Below are 18,672 nucleotides of genomic sequence, written 5' to 3'. Positions count from 1 at the left end.
CAAGCCCAGTGCTCTCAGTCTAAGAGTTAATAATGCTGAGGGATATACAGGTTGCTATGTATCACACAGCAGACTAGACTGGCATTATGTAAATGCCAGCAGAGGTTAGTAGCAGGGGCACAAGTTGGATTTGGTTTTGTGTGTGAGTGCGTGCACGTATATGAATACACCAGGCCCAAAAGGATGTCTTTACTTCTGGCTTTGAAAAGGAGTGTTTCTCCTTTTTTTTCTTTTCCTTTTCTCTTTTCTTTTCCTTTTCTCTTTTCTTTTCCTTTTCTCTTTTCTTTTCCTTTTCTCTTTTCTTTTCCTTTTCTCTTTTCCTTTTCCCTTTTCTTTTCCTTTTCTCTTTTCTTTTCCCTTTTCTTTTCCTTTTCTCTTTTCTTTTCCTTTTCTCTTTTCTCCCCCATTTAACCAGTACTACCAGGTCGCTTCCATCATCTAGGCTAGAAGGCTTAGACCTTATTTATTTGTAACTGGAAGCAAATCCAAGTCTTCAGTTGGTTTGAGGATTGCCAATAAAGACTTCAGCCTCTCTGCAGAAATATTTCTAGCTTTTACTGCTTCTGTGGCCTTGGCTACTGCTAAAGATATTGCTGAAGTCAAACAACAACTCACCCAACTGCAGTGATGACTGAGAGGATACTTTGCAGTACTATGAAGCTTTCCTGGCATGTAGACTAGTAGTTACCCTTCCTCAGGTCTGTACAGAGGATACTGTTTCCTTGCTACCCTAGCCGGTATAGACTCATTTCCTCTGATAATTCAACATTCTCTACCAGATTTGATGGCCCTGTCACACAGAGGGTGAAGGACTGTTTATTGTCTTTGATGAATTGTTTAGTTAAAAAAAAAAACAACAACAACAAACAAACAAACAAAAAAAAACAGCAGCAAAGACTTTAGAGATAAATAGTGCAGTAGGTTCTAGATGCTATTTTCTTTTTGGTACACTCAGAAGAATCTCATTGTACATGCAAGGACCTCAAAACTTAAAATATTTTTGTGAGCCTGTAATTGATGACTACTTATCTGTAGTGAAAATGGTCTGATCCTTCTGGAGGAGCAGTAGGCAAAGTCTGGGAGTTTAGACCCTCTTTACTTGTTTTCCTGCTTAGAAATATCTATCCATGTTAATGTTTTAAGACTTCATTTGAGTTACCTTCTAAGGTAAGCACCCTAATCAATCAAAATTTACTCTTCGTTCTTCAAACTCCCTGATGCTTTTTTCCAAAGAAGGACAGGCAAGAGTCTGAAACTTCACTTTTCATTTCATACTTGTGCCCAGTGTTCAGAGACTGTCCAGTTAACTACCGTTTATGGTGTTTCTCTCATTCTAATTGTATGGCTTGATTAGGGGTTTTCTAAGAAAAAATAATAATCATAATTTCAAGTTATGGCACATGGAACTTTTAGTGTCCAAACTTTAGACAGTTAATAGTGAAAGTTGCAGTAATAATAGGGGTGTTGATAACTTTGGAAATGTTGAAGCAGTCCCATGAAATAGTTGTGGCCATGGATGAGGCTATACTTACAGCCTTGGAAACAGAATAGAGAGGAGAAGATGCTCTGCTCCATTGTTCTGTGTGGGAGAGGAAATTGTCTGGCAGGTATAGGGGACAGCAACCATGTCTGTGTGCTCTTTTGGCTGCTACACCAGTCTGTCACCATGGTCAGGAATCTGAGGTTTCTAGTGCCTGGGAAGGGAGCTGGACAGACAGAGGACCCATGGTTTTGTGGTTGATTCCACCTCAATAGTTTTTTATTGGCTGTATAACAACTTAGACCTCTGTTAAAGAAGGTCTAGTTGTTGGCCTGTCATTCTCTGGAGGGGGTGATACATCCTTAGCATTTCCAAGTAAAGCGTAGTGAGAAAAAACATTTTTTTGTCTAGGGAAAAGAAAAGGGGCTGTTCTCAGCAAAAAGGAAAAGGAGCAAACCCTTTCCTTGCAAAGTCAAAAAGAGGTTTTCCTGTTTCATTCAGGCTGCAAATGACTGCAGGAGTCACATTGTGGTTAATCCCCACTACCGTATGAAAAGTCATTAGCACGTTGAGCCTGATCCTGCAGTGCTCTGTACCCAGAGACCTTCAGCACCTCTCAGAACTAGGTCCTTTGTGCATGTCTTGTAGAACATTAAGTTGTGCCAGACTTGCTCATTTCTGTTCAGCTCATAAAAGGCTGTGTGAAAACTGCTTTTTGTTTGGAGTCATGTGAACTCTTCATCTGGTTTTGCCTCAAAACCACTGACTTTGCCTGGTTTCAGCTGAAAGAAGTAAATGGGATATGTGTCAAAATTCTAAGCCAGTTTCTTAATATTGAGGGATAAATGTTATCCTAAACCAGGCAGATGGACTTCCATGTTTTTTGATTTTTATCTTGAATATTGTATATAACATTTTTCCTGAGGAGAAAAAATGACCATAAAAGTTGCAAAGTCAAGTATTTGGATATTGGGAAATACTGGAAGTAAGGCTGTGCAATTTTAAGTTCACATCTTTTATGAATATGATCAACTTTAGTTGAAGAAGTGCCTAATACTTTTTCAATAGATCTGCTTTGTTCTTGCTAGAGGATTGATAGGGAGCAAACACTGTGCAGGTATTCGATATTTTGTTGTTCTTCTCTTTGTTAATTTTCTTGTCTTATATTCTCATTATTATTAGGTTCCTGCTCTGCTGACAAAGTTATTAATTTAATCAAGGCTTCCTAGGCTGTTTATTGTGTCAATGGCTTTGCAATCATAGTTTGCTTGATTATTTACACATTCATTTATCCTCACAAAATCTCAATAAGGCCACACTATTCCCATTTTACAGAAGGGGATCTGAGCTACAGAGAGTGAAAGTGCTAAGTATGAGAGGCCCAAGACATTTTTTTCATGCTATTTAGCATTAGGGTTGCGCAAATTTTATTTCAATTAGGGAACAAGAAAATGTACGCAAGTCAGCTTTGTCCAAAAATAAAGATTAAAAAAAGTTACTTAATTGAAGACATGGTAACATTTGTTTGAAACAAGTAATTGCTATTTCATTCCAAACAAACCATTTTATTTTGTGCAGTTGCATGAAAATTTAAGGGAATTAGTTTAAAAAAAAAAAAAACAAACAACAAGCAGTAACTTTGTTGTCTTTGCTCTAATGACTCGGTATTTAGAAGGATCTGTTCCTTGTATTTTGCTTGCAGGAAGTTGAATACATATGTTCCATTTTCTTGAATGTGTTCTGTATGGGGTGGGAATTTCACTGTCTTCTCTTGAACTTGCTCTACTTTGTATAAAAGTTAAATAATCATGGAGTATAGACTGGGATGCTAACATCTTGCTTCTCAGGTGGTTGCTTTGGCCAGAAGTTTACAGGATCATTCTCTTGCTGTCTCAGTAGTTATTTAGGGGATTTAGATTGAAGGGGATACTTGAGGACAAGAAGGATTGAGGGAGACTATTCTGATACTTTATAGGTTAATAGTTAGACCAACCAGTTCCAGTCTTTATGCCAATAAAAATTTAATTGTTTATACACTGTACTAACTATGTATAAGGAGAGAGTGAAAGCTTTTTCTGATTCCACCTACTGCAGAATAGCAGAAAGCTTGATAGCTAGACGGTTCTCTTGGTAGAAAACTTTATAGGCTTTAGGTTAGAGGAGAGCTATGAATATGGGTTTCCAGCATGATGGGTGAGCTTTCTGATTGTTTGTTCCCTTATCTAGCCTCTTCCCTCTGTGTATGCAAATCACCTCTTCGTTCCCCATGTTTCTAATCTTTAGTTCTGAACAGTTTGAAAGGTCTTTTCGGAGGGAACCTAAATGTTAGCGTGCTTCTGGGACATTGATGAGCTATCTCAGTTCTTATCTTGATTCCTCAGTTGATTTGTTACTCCTTGGTCCATGCTAGTGCCTGCCTGGCATCCCCACCACAGCTATCTAGTTTAGTATCCTTCCCTAGGATTACATCCAATCCTGGCATTCACACATATATCTCCCACTGCTGTCTCTTCTTTGTATTGTAATTCATCCTAGTCTCTTTTCTTGGGCAGTTCAAATTGTCCTCTGTCTTGTCTCTAAATCAAGTATATTACTGCTTCCCACCTCCAGCCACCTAGTCCCAGTCATTTTATCCAGCCAGTTGTCCACTCCCTGAACTTGCATCTAGTCTCAGGATGATTGTTCACTGGTCTCCAGTCTCAACTCCCTAAACATTTTTCATCTGCTCCCTAAATTCATAGACCACTCTTTCTTCTGCTCATTGCTTCTCTTCCTCTCCCCATGCCTATCTGCTAGTGTGAGAAAGACCAGCCTTCTTCTCCAGACAGCCTCAGTCCAACTTATCTTCAAGTCTGCCTAACTACTAGTCCTCCAGGTGGCTTTTTTCTTTATTCATTATGTTCTGCAAATTGTGCAAAGTTAGTAAGTATGCAGCATTAGAGCATTTTGATGGAGGAACCTAGGAAGATTTTACCTGTATCCAGATGAATTCTTTTGGCAATATGTGCTTTTCTCTCTTTTTCTTCAATAATAAGGCTGTCAGGTTATTGCAATAAATATTTTTTTCTGTGTTTTGGGTGCAGTCAAAGAATTGCAATTTTTTTTAAGCTAAGAACCTTTATTTAAACAGTAGGAGTCTGAATAAATATACTTGTATCTGAAAACAGGATTTTATAATGGGAAGTTCTGAATAATAAAAATTTGGTGTTAGGAGATGCACTGTTATGTTTTGGAAAAGTAAATTTAAAATGTAACTAACTCCTCTCCAGTAGCTGTAGGCACTTAAGGTAATAATAAACATTTCTTTGATTGTGAAGGTACCATGAACAAATTTTGTCTTTTTCCTAGTTCTTTAGAATGATACCATTATTTCAGATACAGTTCATAAAATATTTATTTCCACTATCTACTACTTAGAATGTCTTTTGGGAATTTGTAGCATTCAGTTAGTTCCTACGATAAAATATGGGAAAGTTCTGGCCTGCAGTGTTTGCAAAAATAGAAATTACATTTTTGTAGCAAAGGTCATACATGAGGTATTTAAAATATCCCTTAATTACACAATTGTAAAAGTTCTAGCAATAATATTATTACCTGATAATAGTTGGAAAACATGCACAGGCAGCTGAGCAACATGCTTAAAAAACTGTGACCTTTAGAAGCTGCTGGGTCACATACCCAGTTTTGCTGAAGGAATGCTAAATTTTTTTTTTTTTTAATAATTGGTAACAATAAGGGCATTTTCATTATTGTTGTTAATGCAGCAGTATGTGTTTAAAGACATGTATATCTTCTATACATGCACTTTCTGATATTGTAGGGAAAGAAATATCTGAGAGAAGCACAGTTTGCTTGCAGGGAAATTAAAAAAAAAAAAAGTGAAAGGTCTAAAATAGCAAAACCTTAATTGTTCCATGACAAGCTTGACCAAGTCAGTCAATTGCAGAACATGCCAAAATAACCAGGCATGCTTCTTCTGGCTTTGCTAGGGTTTTAATTGGTTTCTCATAATTTTTTTTGTTACTTGTATAAGAGAAGACTTCTTCTGAAAGACCTCCTTTCAGTTATGTCTGGTTTTGTGCAAATACAAAAGTGAGCTCATCCCCTTCTTTAATAGTTATTATGTATAGCCTCCTACACTTGTACCTAAGCAAACTTAAATCTTCTAGAAAACTAAAAGCAAGATACAGTTGGCAGCAATTGCTGCCTGAAACTAATTAGTCCACTTCAGTAGCTCCCCTAAAGAAGAGAAGTATCTTGCACAGGACAAGCTGGAAAGTTACATTCATATTTTACAAGGTTGCCCACGCCAGTAAGTATTTTGTCTAGCAGTTTACCATGGGAATTGGGTTTGCAAGACTAGATGTGCAAACAAATAGCATGTAACTCTTCCAAGACATATTTTTCAATACCTCTGGAATTCTGTAACTATGCATGCAGCTTTTGTAATTTTCAACTGTCCAAGAATGTGTCCATTAGATTTGCTTACTGTCTTGAAACTAAGAATCTTAAGGACCTTGGTGGAAGGGATTTTTAGAGATGCCCAAGTAGCTCTGAAAACCATGTTAAACAGCAGTCGCGCTCACCTACTTTTTGGCTATCTCAGCATGGATACTGCATAAAGCAAATAGTTCTGTGCAATTAAGAAAGTCTGTATCTATTTTTGGCTATTGAAAAAGTATCACCACAAGAAAAAAAAATTAGACACTTAAGAGTATTTCACAAGTATGGCTTTGTAGATTCAGGGCATTAAGAGAAAGGGTGGTTGCTTGGTTTTTTTAAGTCAAAATAAATGCTCAAAGGAGAGATGCTCTTGCTGTGAAAAAAAAAAAAAAAACAGTGAACACAGACCGGGGAGGGGGGGGGAAGCAAACCTTTTTTGGTAATTTTTTGTCACTGTTTTCCACTGTATTCCTATATGGCATCAGGGAAATTGATCTGCAGTGTCAGGAGGACTTCCTGAGGAAGACTCATTAAATATTGCTATGGAATTCCTGTAAAGGTTACAGAACATCAATCAGTGCAGGCCTTGAAACAATGGTGTAGGCATAGTTGTCCTCTGTGGAATGGAAAATGACTGATATCTTCCCAAAGTCCCTTCAACAGCTATTTTTTAATGATTTCAACTCTGTGGACTATTGGTTTTAGTTTACAAGTAAAAAATTGAGCCAGTAGAATTTATCTGAATTTATTTAATTACAAATAATACTGTAAGTTGCAAGTGCTACAGGAAAGTGATATTTTATGAAGACCCAGTAGCTGTAAATGTGGACGAAGGACTTGGGACCTCCCAAAATAGCTGCTGTAACATTTGCAGTTTTCTTTTTTCTCTCTTGACCTATCAGCTAGACTTTACTGCCTTGTGCCCCTGCTCCTTTGCAGTTTCACTTCATAGATTTTTTTTGTAACCAGGGTTTAGTACAAGGCCAGTGAGTATGAAAACTATGTTGACAGAGGTTTTGGGGGTTTTTTTGCCAGCCAGGTAATGGTTTTATATCGGCCTGTCCTGTGTGGAAGACATAAAAGCTTTCCATCACTGATTTGTTACATTACTGTGTAGGCAAGAGCTCACTAGCAAGGACTATTTTACAAAATCATGCAACAGTTCTCAATTTTTTGTGGTCTGTAGTTCTCATTCTATGAACGTTTAATTAAGAGTGAACAACCAAGTACAAGTCTAGAGACTGTCTAAAAGGCTCAACACAAATTTTGAGAGCCATCAGGTTGACTTACATTTCTTCTAGGTGCTTTCAGTTCACAGCTGCTACTGTGTGCTGAACTAATTTATGTCACTCAGAAGGTGAATAAAGAGGAGTTTTTAGTCACTGCATGACTTGTCCAGAGTGGAGTAGGGGGAAAACTGCAAAAATTCTGAAGGAGTCATTGGATGTATTGAGAGAGTACCAAGAAAACTCTCAGACTTGGTTAAGAAGTTGCCATATGATTCAGTGAAAGAGGCTGAAGGAAAATAGGTTAGGAATGGCTAGAGGAGAAGGGGGGTGTTCTGTGTTTATCCATCACTGTCTGTCTCTCGCTGTAGATACGCACAAAGACACACATATACATAATAAAAATGAAAACAAGCAATATATGTATATACACAGTAGCTGCTAAGTAGCGTCACGTTACATTCGGGTAACTTAAGTACTGACTTTAATAAGGTGGGGTTTGACACAAGATGTACATGTCATTATTTGCAAGCAGTACTAGAAATTTTAGAGAAGAGTCTGCTGAGGAGAGTTTAATCTTACCTTTCAGTTTGGTAAGAAGTGTAAAAATGGATGATGAATGGACCCTATCAGGACTTTAAGAAGAAAGAACTAGGCTGAACAGCAGCAAATGTGGCTCAATAAGGAATAATTCATTCTGATATGTGTAGGTCACAGAAAATGTGCTGTAAGAGGTAAATATTTTAGAGCTGTCCATAATGCTGTAGCGGAGGGATTCTCGCTGATGTGACCGCTGGGAATTGTCTCTCTGCTGCTTTAAAAAAAAAAGCCAAGTATGGAATTAAGTGGATTTCCAGAAGAGAATTCTTACAGTTTGAGAGAATTTTATTACAGATTCTTTAATCTGTAGATTATCTTCTAAAAGATGAAATACATCTTTCTATCATTGAGCACTTATGGTTGGAGATTACAAGTGGGTATCCAGCAACATCTGGCAAGGATTATTTGTAGCACTTTTAGAAACCTGTGGATATATTGTATCTCATATTTTAGACATTACATGAAACCTTAGAAAGAGAGGTTTGTACTGTACACAGATCTTGTATCCTTTGTCAGTTCTGGATACATAACTTTCAGAAAAGTGAAAGTGTCAGCTCATGTTGACTTCCAGTGAGAGTTCTGCACCCACACTCTCTCTGTTCATTTCAAAGAACATATACTTTTAGTGACTAAATATGCTACAAATTCACTGGAAGATTACCTTTGTTCAACTTTATAGCTGTATTGGTGCTTGTTCTGGAGGTGTTTCAGCGATTGCCATACTGCTGCACTGGAAGACACCCGACACAACCAGTCCATTTTTAGTTTCCTAAATGTTAGAATTTAGAGGGGGAAAAAAGATAGTCTGAAAATAATCTTTTCTTTTTAAGGCATTCTCTTCCTTGAAGATATATGCATACAATATGATATTAACATTATCAATATGTCATTCTTTCCCATGTCGTCGTCATGTAACCAGAGCCCTGCAGGTTAGCAAGCCAAAGGGGGGTTCATGCACTAGCCAGTCATGCAGTTCATCTTCTGAATGCTTGTCTCCTTCATTCCTACTAAGTTTTGAGTTTGTTTGATGTGGAATCAAGTAAGACCAGAACCAATTTAATATGCAACCCGAGTCATATGTGTTGCTAAATTTTGAAGTTAATTTAGGTAATGCAGTGTGCATTACATGTAGTATAGGAGTACTATGTAGTATATGTTATACTCTGGGGCTTACAATTATAAGGGTTACCTCTGTTAAAATGTATGATCCCTTCCTGTAAAAGGGAGAGTTCTCCCATACATTTTTGTCAAAATCCTGCATCAGGTAGGTTCTCTTCTAACAAGAATTTTTCTTCATTCTGTTGTTTATTGCTCATTCAGTGAAGCTCAGAAAGTCCCCTTTACTTTATTTGGCAGCTACTTTTTAATATATAGTCCTGTAAAGTATAGAACAGGATGTCTGATATTTTAAAACTGAAAAACATTTCACAGCTTTGATATCGCTAGTACCTATGACAATATTGTACCATTCTGTACGTTTTCTTGTGTCAAGAGATAACGAACCATGCCAGACAAGAGAAACCTTGGAAAACAGTATGAATAATTAATACAGTAATAAATTGACTAGGGAAATAAAAAGAAGACTCTCTTTATGTTCATTTTATTGAAAGATAATTTTTCTTTTTACCTTCTCCTATATATTATATATATATGTTAAAAAGTCCTGAGAATGTTACAAAATAAACTGTTAGGCTTTTGGTTTCATAGAGTTTTATATCATTTAGCATTCAGCATAGATTTTGTAAGTTTATCATATGAGTACTACCATCATTGAGTATGTATGTAAGGCAGTGGAGAATACTACCTCAAATCTTTAGCATCTTGTATACTCTGTTTAATACTGGGGTTTTTTTACTTTCTGTGAGAGGAATCCACTCTGTATTCAAAGAAAGGTGGGAAGCATGTAATTTTGGTGAACTCACATTCTCTTAGTCGTTATTCCTCACTTTGAGAGTTTTAGTGTGTCTAGTCAGTGAACTGGACACTACTGACTCAAGCAATAGAGCCTTCTCTGAAATATCACTGCTTGTATGTTTATGTATTATTGTTAAAATAAGCATTATTTCAAAAGTTTTTGTTCCTCCTAAGCTGTTATTTTTCCACCTTTGAGTTATGCAGTCCAGATGCATGATCAGCCTCTCTTCCAAATTAGACAACAATTAGTGCAGATTAGACAGCCACAGGGAAATGTCACAACTCCCTGAAAGATATTTCAGTACAGGAAAGCTTCTGTGCTGTTCAGCAGAGCTTAGTGTTTTAATAGAAAGAAAGGAGCAATTTCACTACCTGAGAGATCCTTTAAAGCTGCTTGCAATCATAAGTGTTGAGGAAGAGCTGACCTGAGTGAGAACTCACAGCACTGCTGCGTAGGAAAGGTGCAGGGTCAAGTGAGCCTCAGCATTCGATTTTTAAGATTCTCTGTCAGATAGTGGGAAAGCTGCAGTGATTCCGACAAGAGAGAACAAATGCTGCTGGTGGTGCAACAACTCAAAATAGCTGTTTCCAAGCCATTCCTATAGCTGTATGGTTGGCCACACTCTCATTAATAAATAATGTGCACAAATACAGTAGATAAGCAGCTGCCTCTGATCTCTGTGACAAAAGAATGTCACTTTTTACTTTTTTATGTGTCCCTGGCAAACATCTCAGCATTCCAGTGTGTCTGGAAGTACTGCAGTCATTATGGTCATACAAATGAGACTGATTTTACGACTGGTAACTAGTTGAATAAGCATCTAACAGTGCAACAATCCACAGTATGGTTGTCTTCATGCAGACGTTTACCAGAACCTTGGATGCTGGTAGCTCTCTGGCCTAGCAGTTGAAGCATCCACAGAGGATTCTGGTACATGGAATGTGAATCCCACCATTTTCAGAATTCAGTTAATATCTGCTTGAGTTTCTGCATGTCAGAAACCATATGCTTGCATGTGATACTTGAATACATTTGGGTATGAAATACTCAAACCAATAAGTTTTCATAAAAATTAAAGAATATTAACTGCATAAAGTGCAATGAGAGGAAGAAAGATGAGAGTTTAGGAAACATGTGTTTGGATAGAAACTTAAACTCACTTTAACACAGGAATTGAGGATGTCTGAAAGATACTGATACTTTTCTACTAAACTGACGGGAAATCTGTGCAGCACTGGCTCTCAAATATGTTATGCTTTTTGTACAAGGAGCTTGGTAACAAGGTTCAAAAGGTAAATATGGACTGGGTCTGAAAAATCTGCAGGGATGAAAGGAGCATACCAAAACACATAATAAGAAAGGCCACTGTACAGTAGCACTACTACTGCTTAGTGGCTTCATTTTGTTTTCCTTTCATCCCCCACAGAATGCTCTGAGGACAGAGTCTGGCCCAGAGTAAAAAGGAGCATTGCCACCTATGTTCCTGGCTGAACAGATACAGATGGAGAAGTGACCTCAAGAGGCTGCCTCCTCTGTTTTGGGTGGTTTTTGTTGTTGGGTTTTGTTTCTTTTTTTTTTAAAGAAAAATGTCTTGGAAACTGCTCCAAATCAGAGAGGGAACATGAAGGGACCTTCCTCAAATAGATTGAATCTGTTCTTCAGCTTTCCAAATCACCAAATAATGCAGTAAGTACCCCCATACATTCCTTTCAACAATGTGTTGGCAGCAGTTAATCCTCTTTCTATTCAAGAGCCTGGTACAGCTCCGCAGATTGGAACACTTCATTAAAGACTCTCTTTCCCAGGAGAATGCAGTGTTCTCCCAGCCAATAGTGTAGTGTTGTAGACTTTCAAAATGCTAGTTTTCAAATTTGGATGGAAAAGGTTACTTTCCATACTTCCCAGCTATCAGTAGTCAGAAGTAACAGTTATCTCCTGCTATGCTCCTCTACAGCAATTCCAACAATGGAGGGACCCTTCTTCCTGTCTGATGTACTGAACTACTAAATTGAAAGGTGTTTTAGTACATTCTCAAACAAATTAAAAACATTTTCAGTAAGCATATAATACTTTTTGAAATAATTTCCTCATGGGATTTTATCTTTCTGAATTTTGCTAGGGCATATACGTGCAATGATGTTAATTGAAAGAACAGAGGTAACTATTAGCACCAGTATGTTCCTGGAATGTAGGTACCAAAAGGTCATTGTATGCTGTCTAGTTTCTTGCTAAGTATATTATTTTATGTGTACTTAAAGTATGCTGAAATTTTTCCATGGCTCTGTTATCTATTCCCAACTGTGTCCATGTTTGTTTGTTTTTATCCACACTTACATTTTGATTTAAGTTAAACTGTAAGCTTAAAATAGGCTTACAATATTTGGTACTATAAGCTGTAACCAAAATAAATCTACACTGTAGTAATAATGTCATGATTTTGTTGAGTCTAGTTGTGACCCCTGTGACCAAACATTGGCATTTCTGACAGCTAACGGGCAACATAAAGAATGCCACCCTTCAGATATATGTCCTATTATTTCACTTAAATTTATCTTTTATTCATTAGATTCTTGTATACTTTAATAACTTTTCTTCTGTGTTATGTATAGGAAGAAAAGTAAAAATTTTTGATAACATTTAGTCAAGCTATATATGTGTGACTAGAGGTAGTGAAACCTTCGAACGTAGTGTGTCTTTGGCTGTGAGACATTACAAATCCACTCTGGTTTCAATTCAATTTTCTATTTACAAGCAAAATATCTTGTGTAGAATTAATAGTTTGCTACTACTGAATGAAAAACCTTACTCTGGTTTGAGTTAACCTTTGCATTCCAAATTAACCCTGATACCAATGGAGCTTATTTCCCTCAATATTCTGTTCAAGATGCTCAAATGCCACTAGTCCCCCTGGCTTCTTTCCCAGGCTATTGGTCAGTTCAAGAAACTGAACTGCTGCGTATTTTTAAACAACAAAGCAAAAAAACCCAAACCACCACCACCAGCAAAACCCCAAACTCAATACCTACAACAAATCTTTTCAAACTCTCATCATTTTCTATTTTCAATGAGATCCGAAAAACAGTTAATGATTTGTATCTTCAGGTCTCTCTGCAAGACAAATCTTTTTTACAGCAAAGTTTCACATAGTCTTAAGTTGTTGGCAGCAAACTCAGTATGCTCAAAGTTACTCTGCTTAAAATGGCTTGTACTAACCAGGGATCTTACATTCTGTAGTAATTCAAGTGGGTACTTACAGCTACCTCCAGTTTGTTGTACTGGAAGCTGCAGTGGTCCTCTAGGTTCTTGGTTTTTTTTCCATCAGGATTGTGGTTGACCTTTTTTTATTTCTTTAAATGTATGATGATTTATGGAAACTTTAATTTATTAAGAAAACATTAGATAACCTTTCTGAACCCAGTATCTTTTCCCCTAAATGCCCTGCAAGGTAGATAAGTTTGCAACATTTTTTTGAAAATATATTCAGGCCTTAGGCTAGTGGCAGTAGTGAATTCTAGTGATAAAGTTTCAAGACATTCTGATGAAATGTCTGTTAAGATATTTTTCCTCATTTAATTTTGGGGGATTTTATTTAAAGATCCTTAGCTTTAATAAGTCTTGATATACATAAGGAAAAAGGTTGGTTGGTTGGTTGTTTTTTCCACACAAGTATGAACCAAACCAGCTGAAATATAGAACTCACTATAGAACTTCTTTTCAAATGCTTGTTATTTCAAAACGGAGAGTATTGCTTTCAATGGTGATTTTCCTGATCTTGTTCTTTCTTTATCTTTCCCTGTGTTATGAGGTGAGGAGAACAAGGTAGTGTAGGGGAATTGCAGTGGTAAGAGAAGAAGAGGAAGACATAGTGAAAGGTACATTATCTCTTTTTTTCATTGTCTGTGCAATTTATGCAAGACCATGGCAGCTTTTAGATAGAAGCTGAACTGCTGAGGAGCAAGAAGCTGTGATCAACTCTGTCATCTTCTGACCCCTGAATACATCAACCTCACTTCTTGGATGCAGGGGAGAATCATGTATTTTTAAAACGCTCCCTCTTTTTGTTTTAAATTGAATGATAAAAGAATAAGAGCAGATATGAGGGTATCTACAGTCAGACTGAATTGAGGCTTTGTGAGAAGAATTTCATGTTCTGAATGCCATCTCCTTTCAAAATCAGCATCTGCTGCTGCTGCTTCAGATGGTTTGAGCAAGAGAGCCAAGGCCCTGGCGTTAGGGAGAGCAGCATTGTGCCTGCTGAGGAAATCACTGTTAGCCTTTGAGCAAGGCTTTCTCTTCCTTGCATCTATTCTTTGCATACCTTGTATGTTATAGTTTAATTATATGTTCTGGGCTTGTTGCTGCCTACTTTCTAAGGGAAACACTAAACCTTTGTTCTGCTTCAATAAAGAAAATACAAAACAATTTACAGCACTTGAGTATATAGGAGCCATTGGTACAGTATATTTAAATACTCATTATGGTGCTAACAGCTCAAGTTGATTGGCATCATGTATCTTTTTTAAATGGAAGCAGCAGGGATAATTGTGTCAAGGCCATTAATTTGCCATTTACTTTCTATGATACTCTTTACAAAAGAATCAGGCCAAGATTTTTTGGATGGGTAAGGTAGGTGTCTCTGTTATTTGAGACTTGTCACAGAGCATTCAGAAAAGACTGGGCATTGACTTTCTGCAGACAGCTTCCAGAAACTGGTTGCTTTTAAAAATCCTCATCTCAAATCTTCACTGAGAATTGTGTTCTTATGATAAAGTTGTCTTTTGGTGTGCGAAACGTTCTAACTGTGAGAGAGAGAGTAATAACGTTTATTTATTAAGAAGTTGTTATGCAGTTAGGAAGAACAGCATAGTAATTCAAGTGACTGCCTGCTGAAATGGATTACGTTGACAGCTGGACGTGGATTATGGTGTGAGTCTAAAGTAATTCTGGAAGCTCTGTCTGAGCCCTGAGTATGCCAATGTATCAGTCATAGACTTCCGTCATGCTCACTATTTTGCAATGCGGTGGCAGCACTGTGGAATTATTATTGAAAGCTCTCCGTGTCTTTTTTCCAGAGCATGCAGTTCTGCAACCACACTACAAGACAGCTGAATAAAGATTGATATCTCAGTTGACACATTTATGAGTCTGGAAGTTGAGGAGTGATTGTAACCCTATGCATAACTGTTGGCAGGAAATTAGTATTGAGAGGTACCATGAGAGTGCGCACGTGGCATTCACGGGAAGTAGTGACTGGTGTGATGCAGTTCATCATCCACATAGATATGCACAAATCTTCAAGTGAGAAAGTTGCCACCCTCTCTTAAATAAATTTACCAATCCTGCAGGAGCCATTCCTGTTGCTGGGGGTTTGTCCTGTAGCAGGTTTTGTCATGAAGTTCATACCTACGTGATACGACAGTCTGGTGCAGAGGTTCCAACCTCAAGTGTACATTACCTATAATATGTGCTTCCTCTTCCAGATTAAAATATATCCTTCATTAAAAGCTACCTCTCTTCATTTTTGAACATGTTTTGATGACAGTTCTTTAGGTTCTTTGCAGGTCTTAGCTAGCTGAGGGTGTTCTATGCTAGATCACTTCTCTCCCTAACTAGATGATGGCAGAAGCTTTGCAGAATAAAGCTGGTTACTGGATGAAGAGGAAATTTGGATGAGGTGGCAGTAATTTTACATTTAAGCGCATAACACTTTCTATTGCAAAAATTTTGTATAATCTCCCTCCCCCCTTCTTTTTTTTTTCTTTAAGTGGAAAGATATTCTACCTGTATATTCATTGGAAAATAAGACGACAAACATCAGGCTTCAGGTTTGGTTTTGTTTTGTTTTTTTCTTTAACCTGTTAAATCTTGTCCTGCCTTAGCTAAGCAGTAAACTTCTAGTGCATACATTGTAAATCACTGCACCCCAGGGCTGCAGCAGGAACACCAACTGCAGCTCTTGAAATGTGCAACATGGTTCTGCAACATGGCCATCTGAATGACTTGGTGATAGATCTTTTCATTTTTCTACCTTATCACCAGCTGTTGACTGTCTCCGTCTTCCTACTCCATCATTAGAGGCAGGTGAAGGAACTTCCCTTCATCCTCAACCTACTGCTGATGAAAGCAGAGAGAACCAGATCAGATTCCTCCCCAGGTAGCCCCAACATTTAGTTATTTTAGGCATGGCCTTGAATTACCTGATCGTACTTTATACTCTCTGAATTGATTGCCTCGGCCAATGACTGAGTCAAATGCAAAAGGAAGAATTATTTCATATGGGTAATTGCAGGTTGGACTTTTTTAACTTAATACTCCTCTTAACCTAAATATATTGTATTGTAATTAATTACATTATCTGTATAAATATATGCACATTAATTATACATATAATACAGTGTTTGTTATTATAGGGTTTTAACTGTTTCAGAGTACGTGTGAAATTGAGTTAATTTGTTTCCATTCACAATGTCTCTGGGTGGGAGGGTAGTGTAAGTCTAGGGTCTCTGAGGCTGTATAGATAACGTAATAATGGATTTCAGAGAAAACTTTGCTTGGGACAGTTTATGTAAGGTTGAATGTTCTAAACTTTTATGCGAATGTGTATATGTGTGCATACAGGTGTGCAAATATATTTATGGAAACACGCGTGGAATGAGCTGTGACCAGTCCCTGTAGAGATTTGATTAAGCCAATAAAAGGCATGAATAACTGAAATTAATTATTCTGTGTATATAATTAGTAAATGACCAATTGCTTGCTTTAAGTTGTCTAAAAATTATAAGGTATTTCCAAAACTCTGAAAGTATGGAATTTAAATCCATATCAACTTCTGACCTCACATACCAGTTAAGTCATACTTTTATTGTTCTGGAAAATTGAGACTCCTGAAAAAAAGTCTTTTAATTATCTATAGGGCTTCTTTCAGGCTTAATAGCAATTGAAAAATCTGAAGAGAATTCATGAAATCATTGAGAACTATAGGAATAAATTTTTGCTCTTGCTTTTAACCTCTTCATCCATACAACCAGGAGTACCCATGTTTTATTTATGGGCTGGTAAATAATTCACATTTTGTTTAATCTGAGTGTTTATTTAAAGTAAAAATAAAAGGGCATAAAAGGACAGTGCATCTCCCAGATAAAAGCATCTTTCTTATATTAAAAAAATTGTTCTTGTGAATAAAATGCTAGCCTAGATTTCTGGAAACTAGTGTTGAAGCCTGGTTCTACAGGTTTCCTGTGTGAATACTAGCAATTCACTTGATTTTTCTGTTCCCAAATTCTTTGGGGAAAAAACAAACAAACAAACAAAAAACCACCAACCAAAAAAACCAAACCCCCAAACTCTTCACTCTATCTTGTTTACTAAGTTCGTAAATACTTTGGGCCTGGACTGTGAGCTGTGAGGGGTGTTCCTAAATTATATGAGGACTTACGTTTTTAGAACTGAGTCTTAGTATTTCAAATACACTATTTTCAAATAGTAAATGCAATACATATTTTTGCTGACCACGTTTCACAAAAAAAGTTTGGGGTTTTTTTTTAAATATTAACATTTTAATGTTAACATTTTCCAAAGAAAATGCAGCTGGAGAATGTCATGATGTTTGACAGTTTTGAAAATAAATGTTTTAAAATTATAGTTTTAATTACAAAAGGAAATTTATGAAAATAAATGTTACAGGGTAAAAATAAAGGTTAGAATTTTTTTCCTAAAAAAACAGTTAATTTTTTTAAATCTAAAAAATCTAAGAAAATTATTGTTGTGTTTTATTTGGGCTTATATGTGTCAGTTATTAATTAAAAAAAATTGTGGTTTTTTTCTTTGACTTTTATTTTATACAAAAGCTATTTTTAAATCTCTTCTATTTTGTCACTGATCTGGAAAAATTAAATATTTGTTTATTTTCAACCAGATGTAAAATCCACTGAGAATATTCTATTTTTTTTCTTCTGTCTCTTCTATCTTAGCATTGTGCATTTTCAATAATCAGTAACTAGGAGTCTCCTTGGTTGAAATTGATTTGGTTTTAGCTGTGTTTTATATGTAATGCTGTTTTGCTTCATTATTATTATTATCTTTTTTTTTTTTTTCTTGGAAGACGAAGGGTGCTAGCTATATCTGACGGAATTGAACATATTGGGAATCTTCGCTGGGAACTTGCACTGTGCCTCCTTGCTGCTTGGACTATCTGCTATTTTTGCATTTGGAAAGGAACAAAGTCTACTGGAAAGGTGGGGTTAAAATTCTGTGTATCAGCTGTATTATGACTCTCTTGTGCTCCAAACCTGTGTTGTCATTTATATTTATTTGAATCAGAATGGTAGAATTTCACGTGCATCTTGCATTGCTATAAGTAACTATACTTGGGGCTATATAAATTGTAATACTAGGTAATTAAGAATCGGTCATACTTTGCACTGTTTGGTTCCTCTTGGTTTTCATGATTTGCTTTTTCCCTAATTCTGTTAGATGAAGCTGGCTGGTTTTGTTTTGTTTTGGTTAATTCAGCAGACTACATTACTGGCCAGTTCTTGAACCCTGAAATAAATACTGGGTTGTGTTGATTTCTGTGCATGAGGTATCCAAAAGTTGAATTTTGTTCCAAACTGATAGAAGTTGAAATTCTCAGTGACAGAAGTAAATTACACACATAAGCAGAGAGAATTTAGAAGTATAAGCAACCTACAACAAATGCAAATGTAAACAAAAGCAAATGGGACACCAAAAGCAGAAATAATGAAAAAAACTTCAGAGATAAAGATGGACATATTAGGGAAAAACAGAGAAATATCTAGTACTCTTGTAACTTTTTGAGGGAATGCCATTCCATACTGGACACCCAACAGAGAGAGACTACTTCACAGCCTAAGTGAGTCATGGGATGATGGAGAGGTTGCCCCTGGAGTAGTAGCAGATGTAGTTCGGAGTAGAATATATGATTAATCTACTAAACAGAGAGAGGAAAAGAGCCATAGTTCGGGGGGGGGGGGGGGGGGGGGTGAAAA

The 18,672-nt window shown here is 36.8% G+C and overlaps 1 protein-coding gene across 1 annotated transcript in view; it reads left to right on the top strand.

Moving 5' to 3' along the window:
- SLC6A11 (solute carrier family 6 (neurotransmitter transporter), member 11) overlaps positions 1 to 18,672 on the top strand; it is a 103,495-nt gene that overhangs the window by 9,431 nt on the left and 75,392 nt on the right. Inside the window, exon 5 of the mRNA XM_010584457.1 lies at positions 17,766 to 17,898. Coding sequence (XP_010582759.1) covers positions 17,766 to 17,898 — 133 coding nt within the window. The remainder of the gene's footprint in view (positions 1 to 17,765; positions 17,899 to 18,672) is intronic.

The sequence above is a fragment of the Haliaeetus leucocephalus genome, unplaced genomic scaffold, assembly GCF_000737465.1.
Source record: "Haliaeetus leucocephalus isolate CR32 unplaced genomic scaffold, Haliaeetus_leucocephalus-4.0 Scaffold984, whole genome shotgun sequence".
Taxonomy (NCBI): Eukaryota; Metazoa; Chordata; class Aves; order Accipitriformes; family Accipitridae; genus Haliaeetus; species Haliaeetus leucocephalus.
Note: the sequence above shows the minus strand (reverse complement) of the source record. Positions and strands in the feature narration are given on the sequence as shown.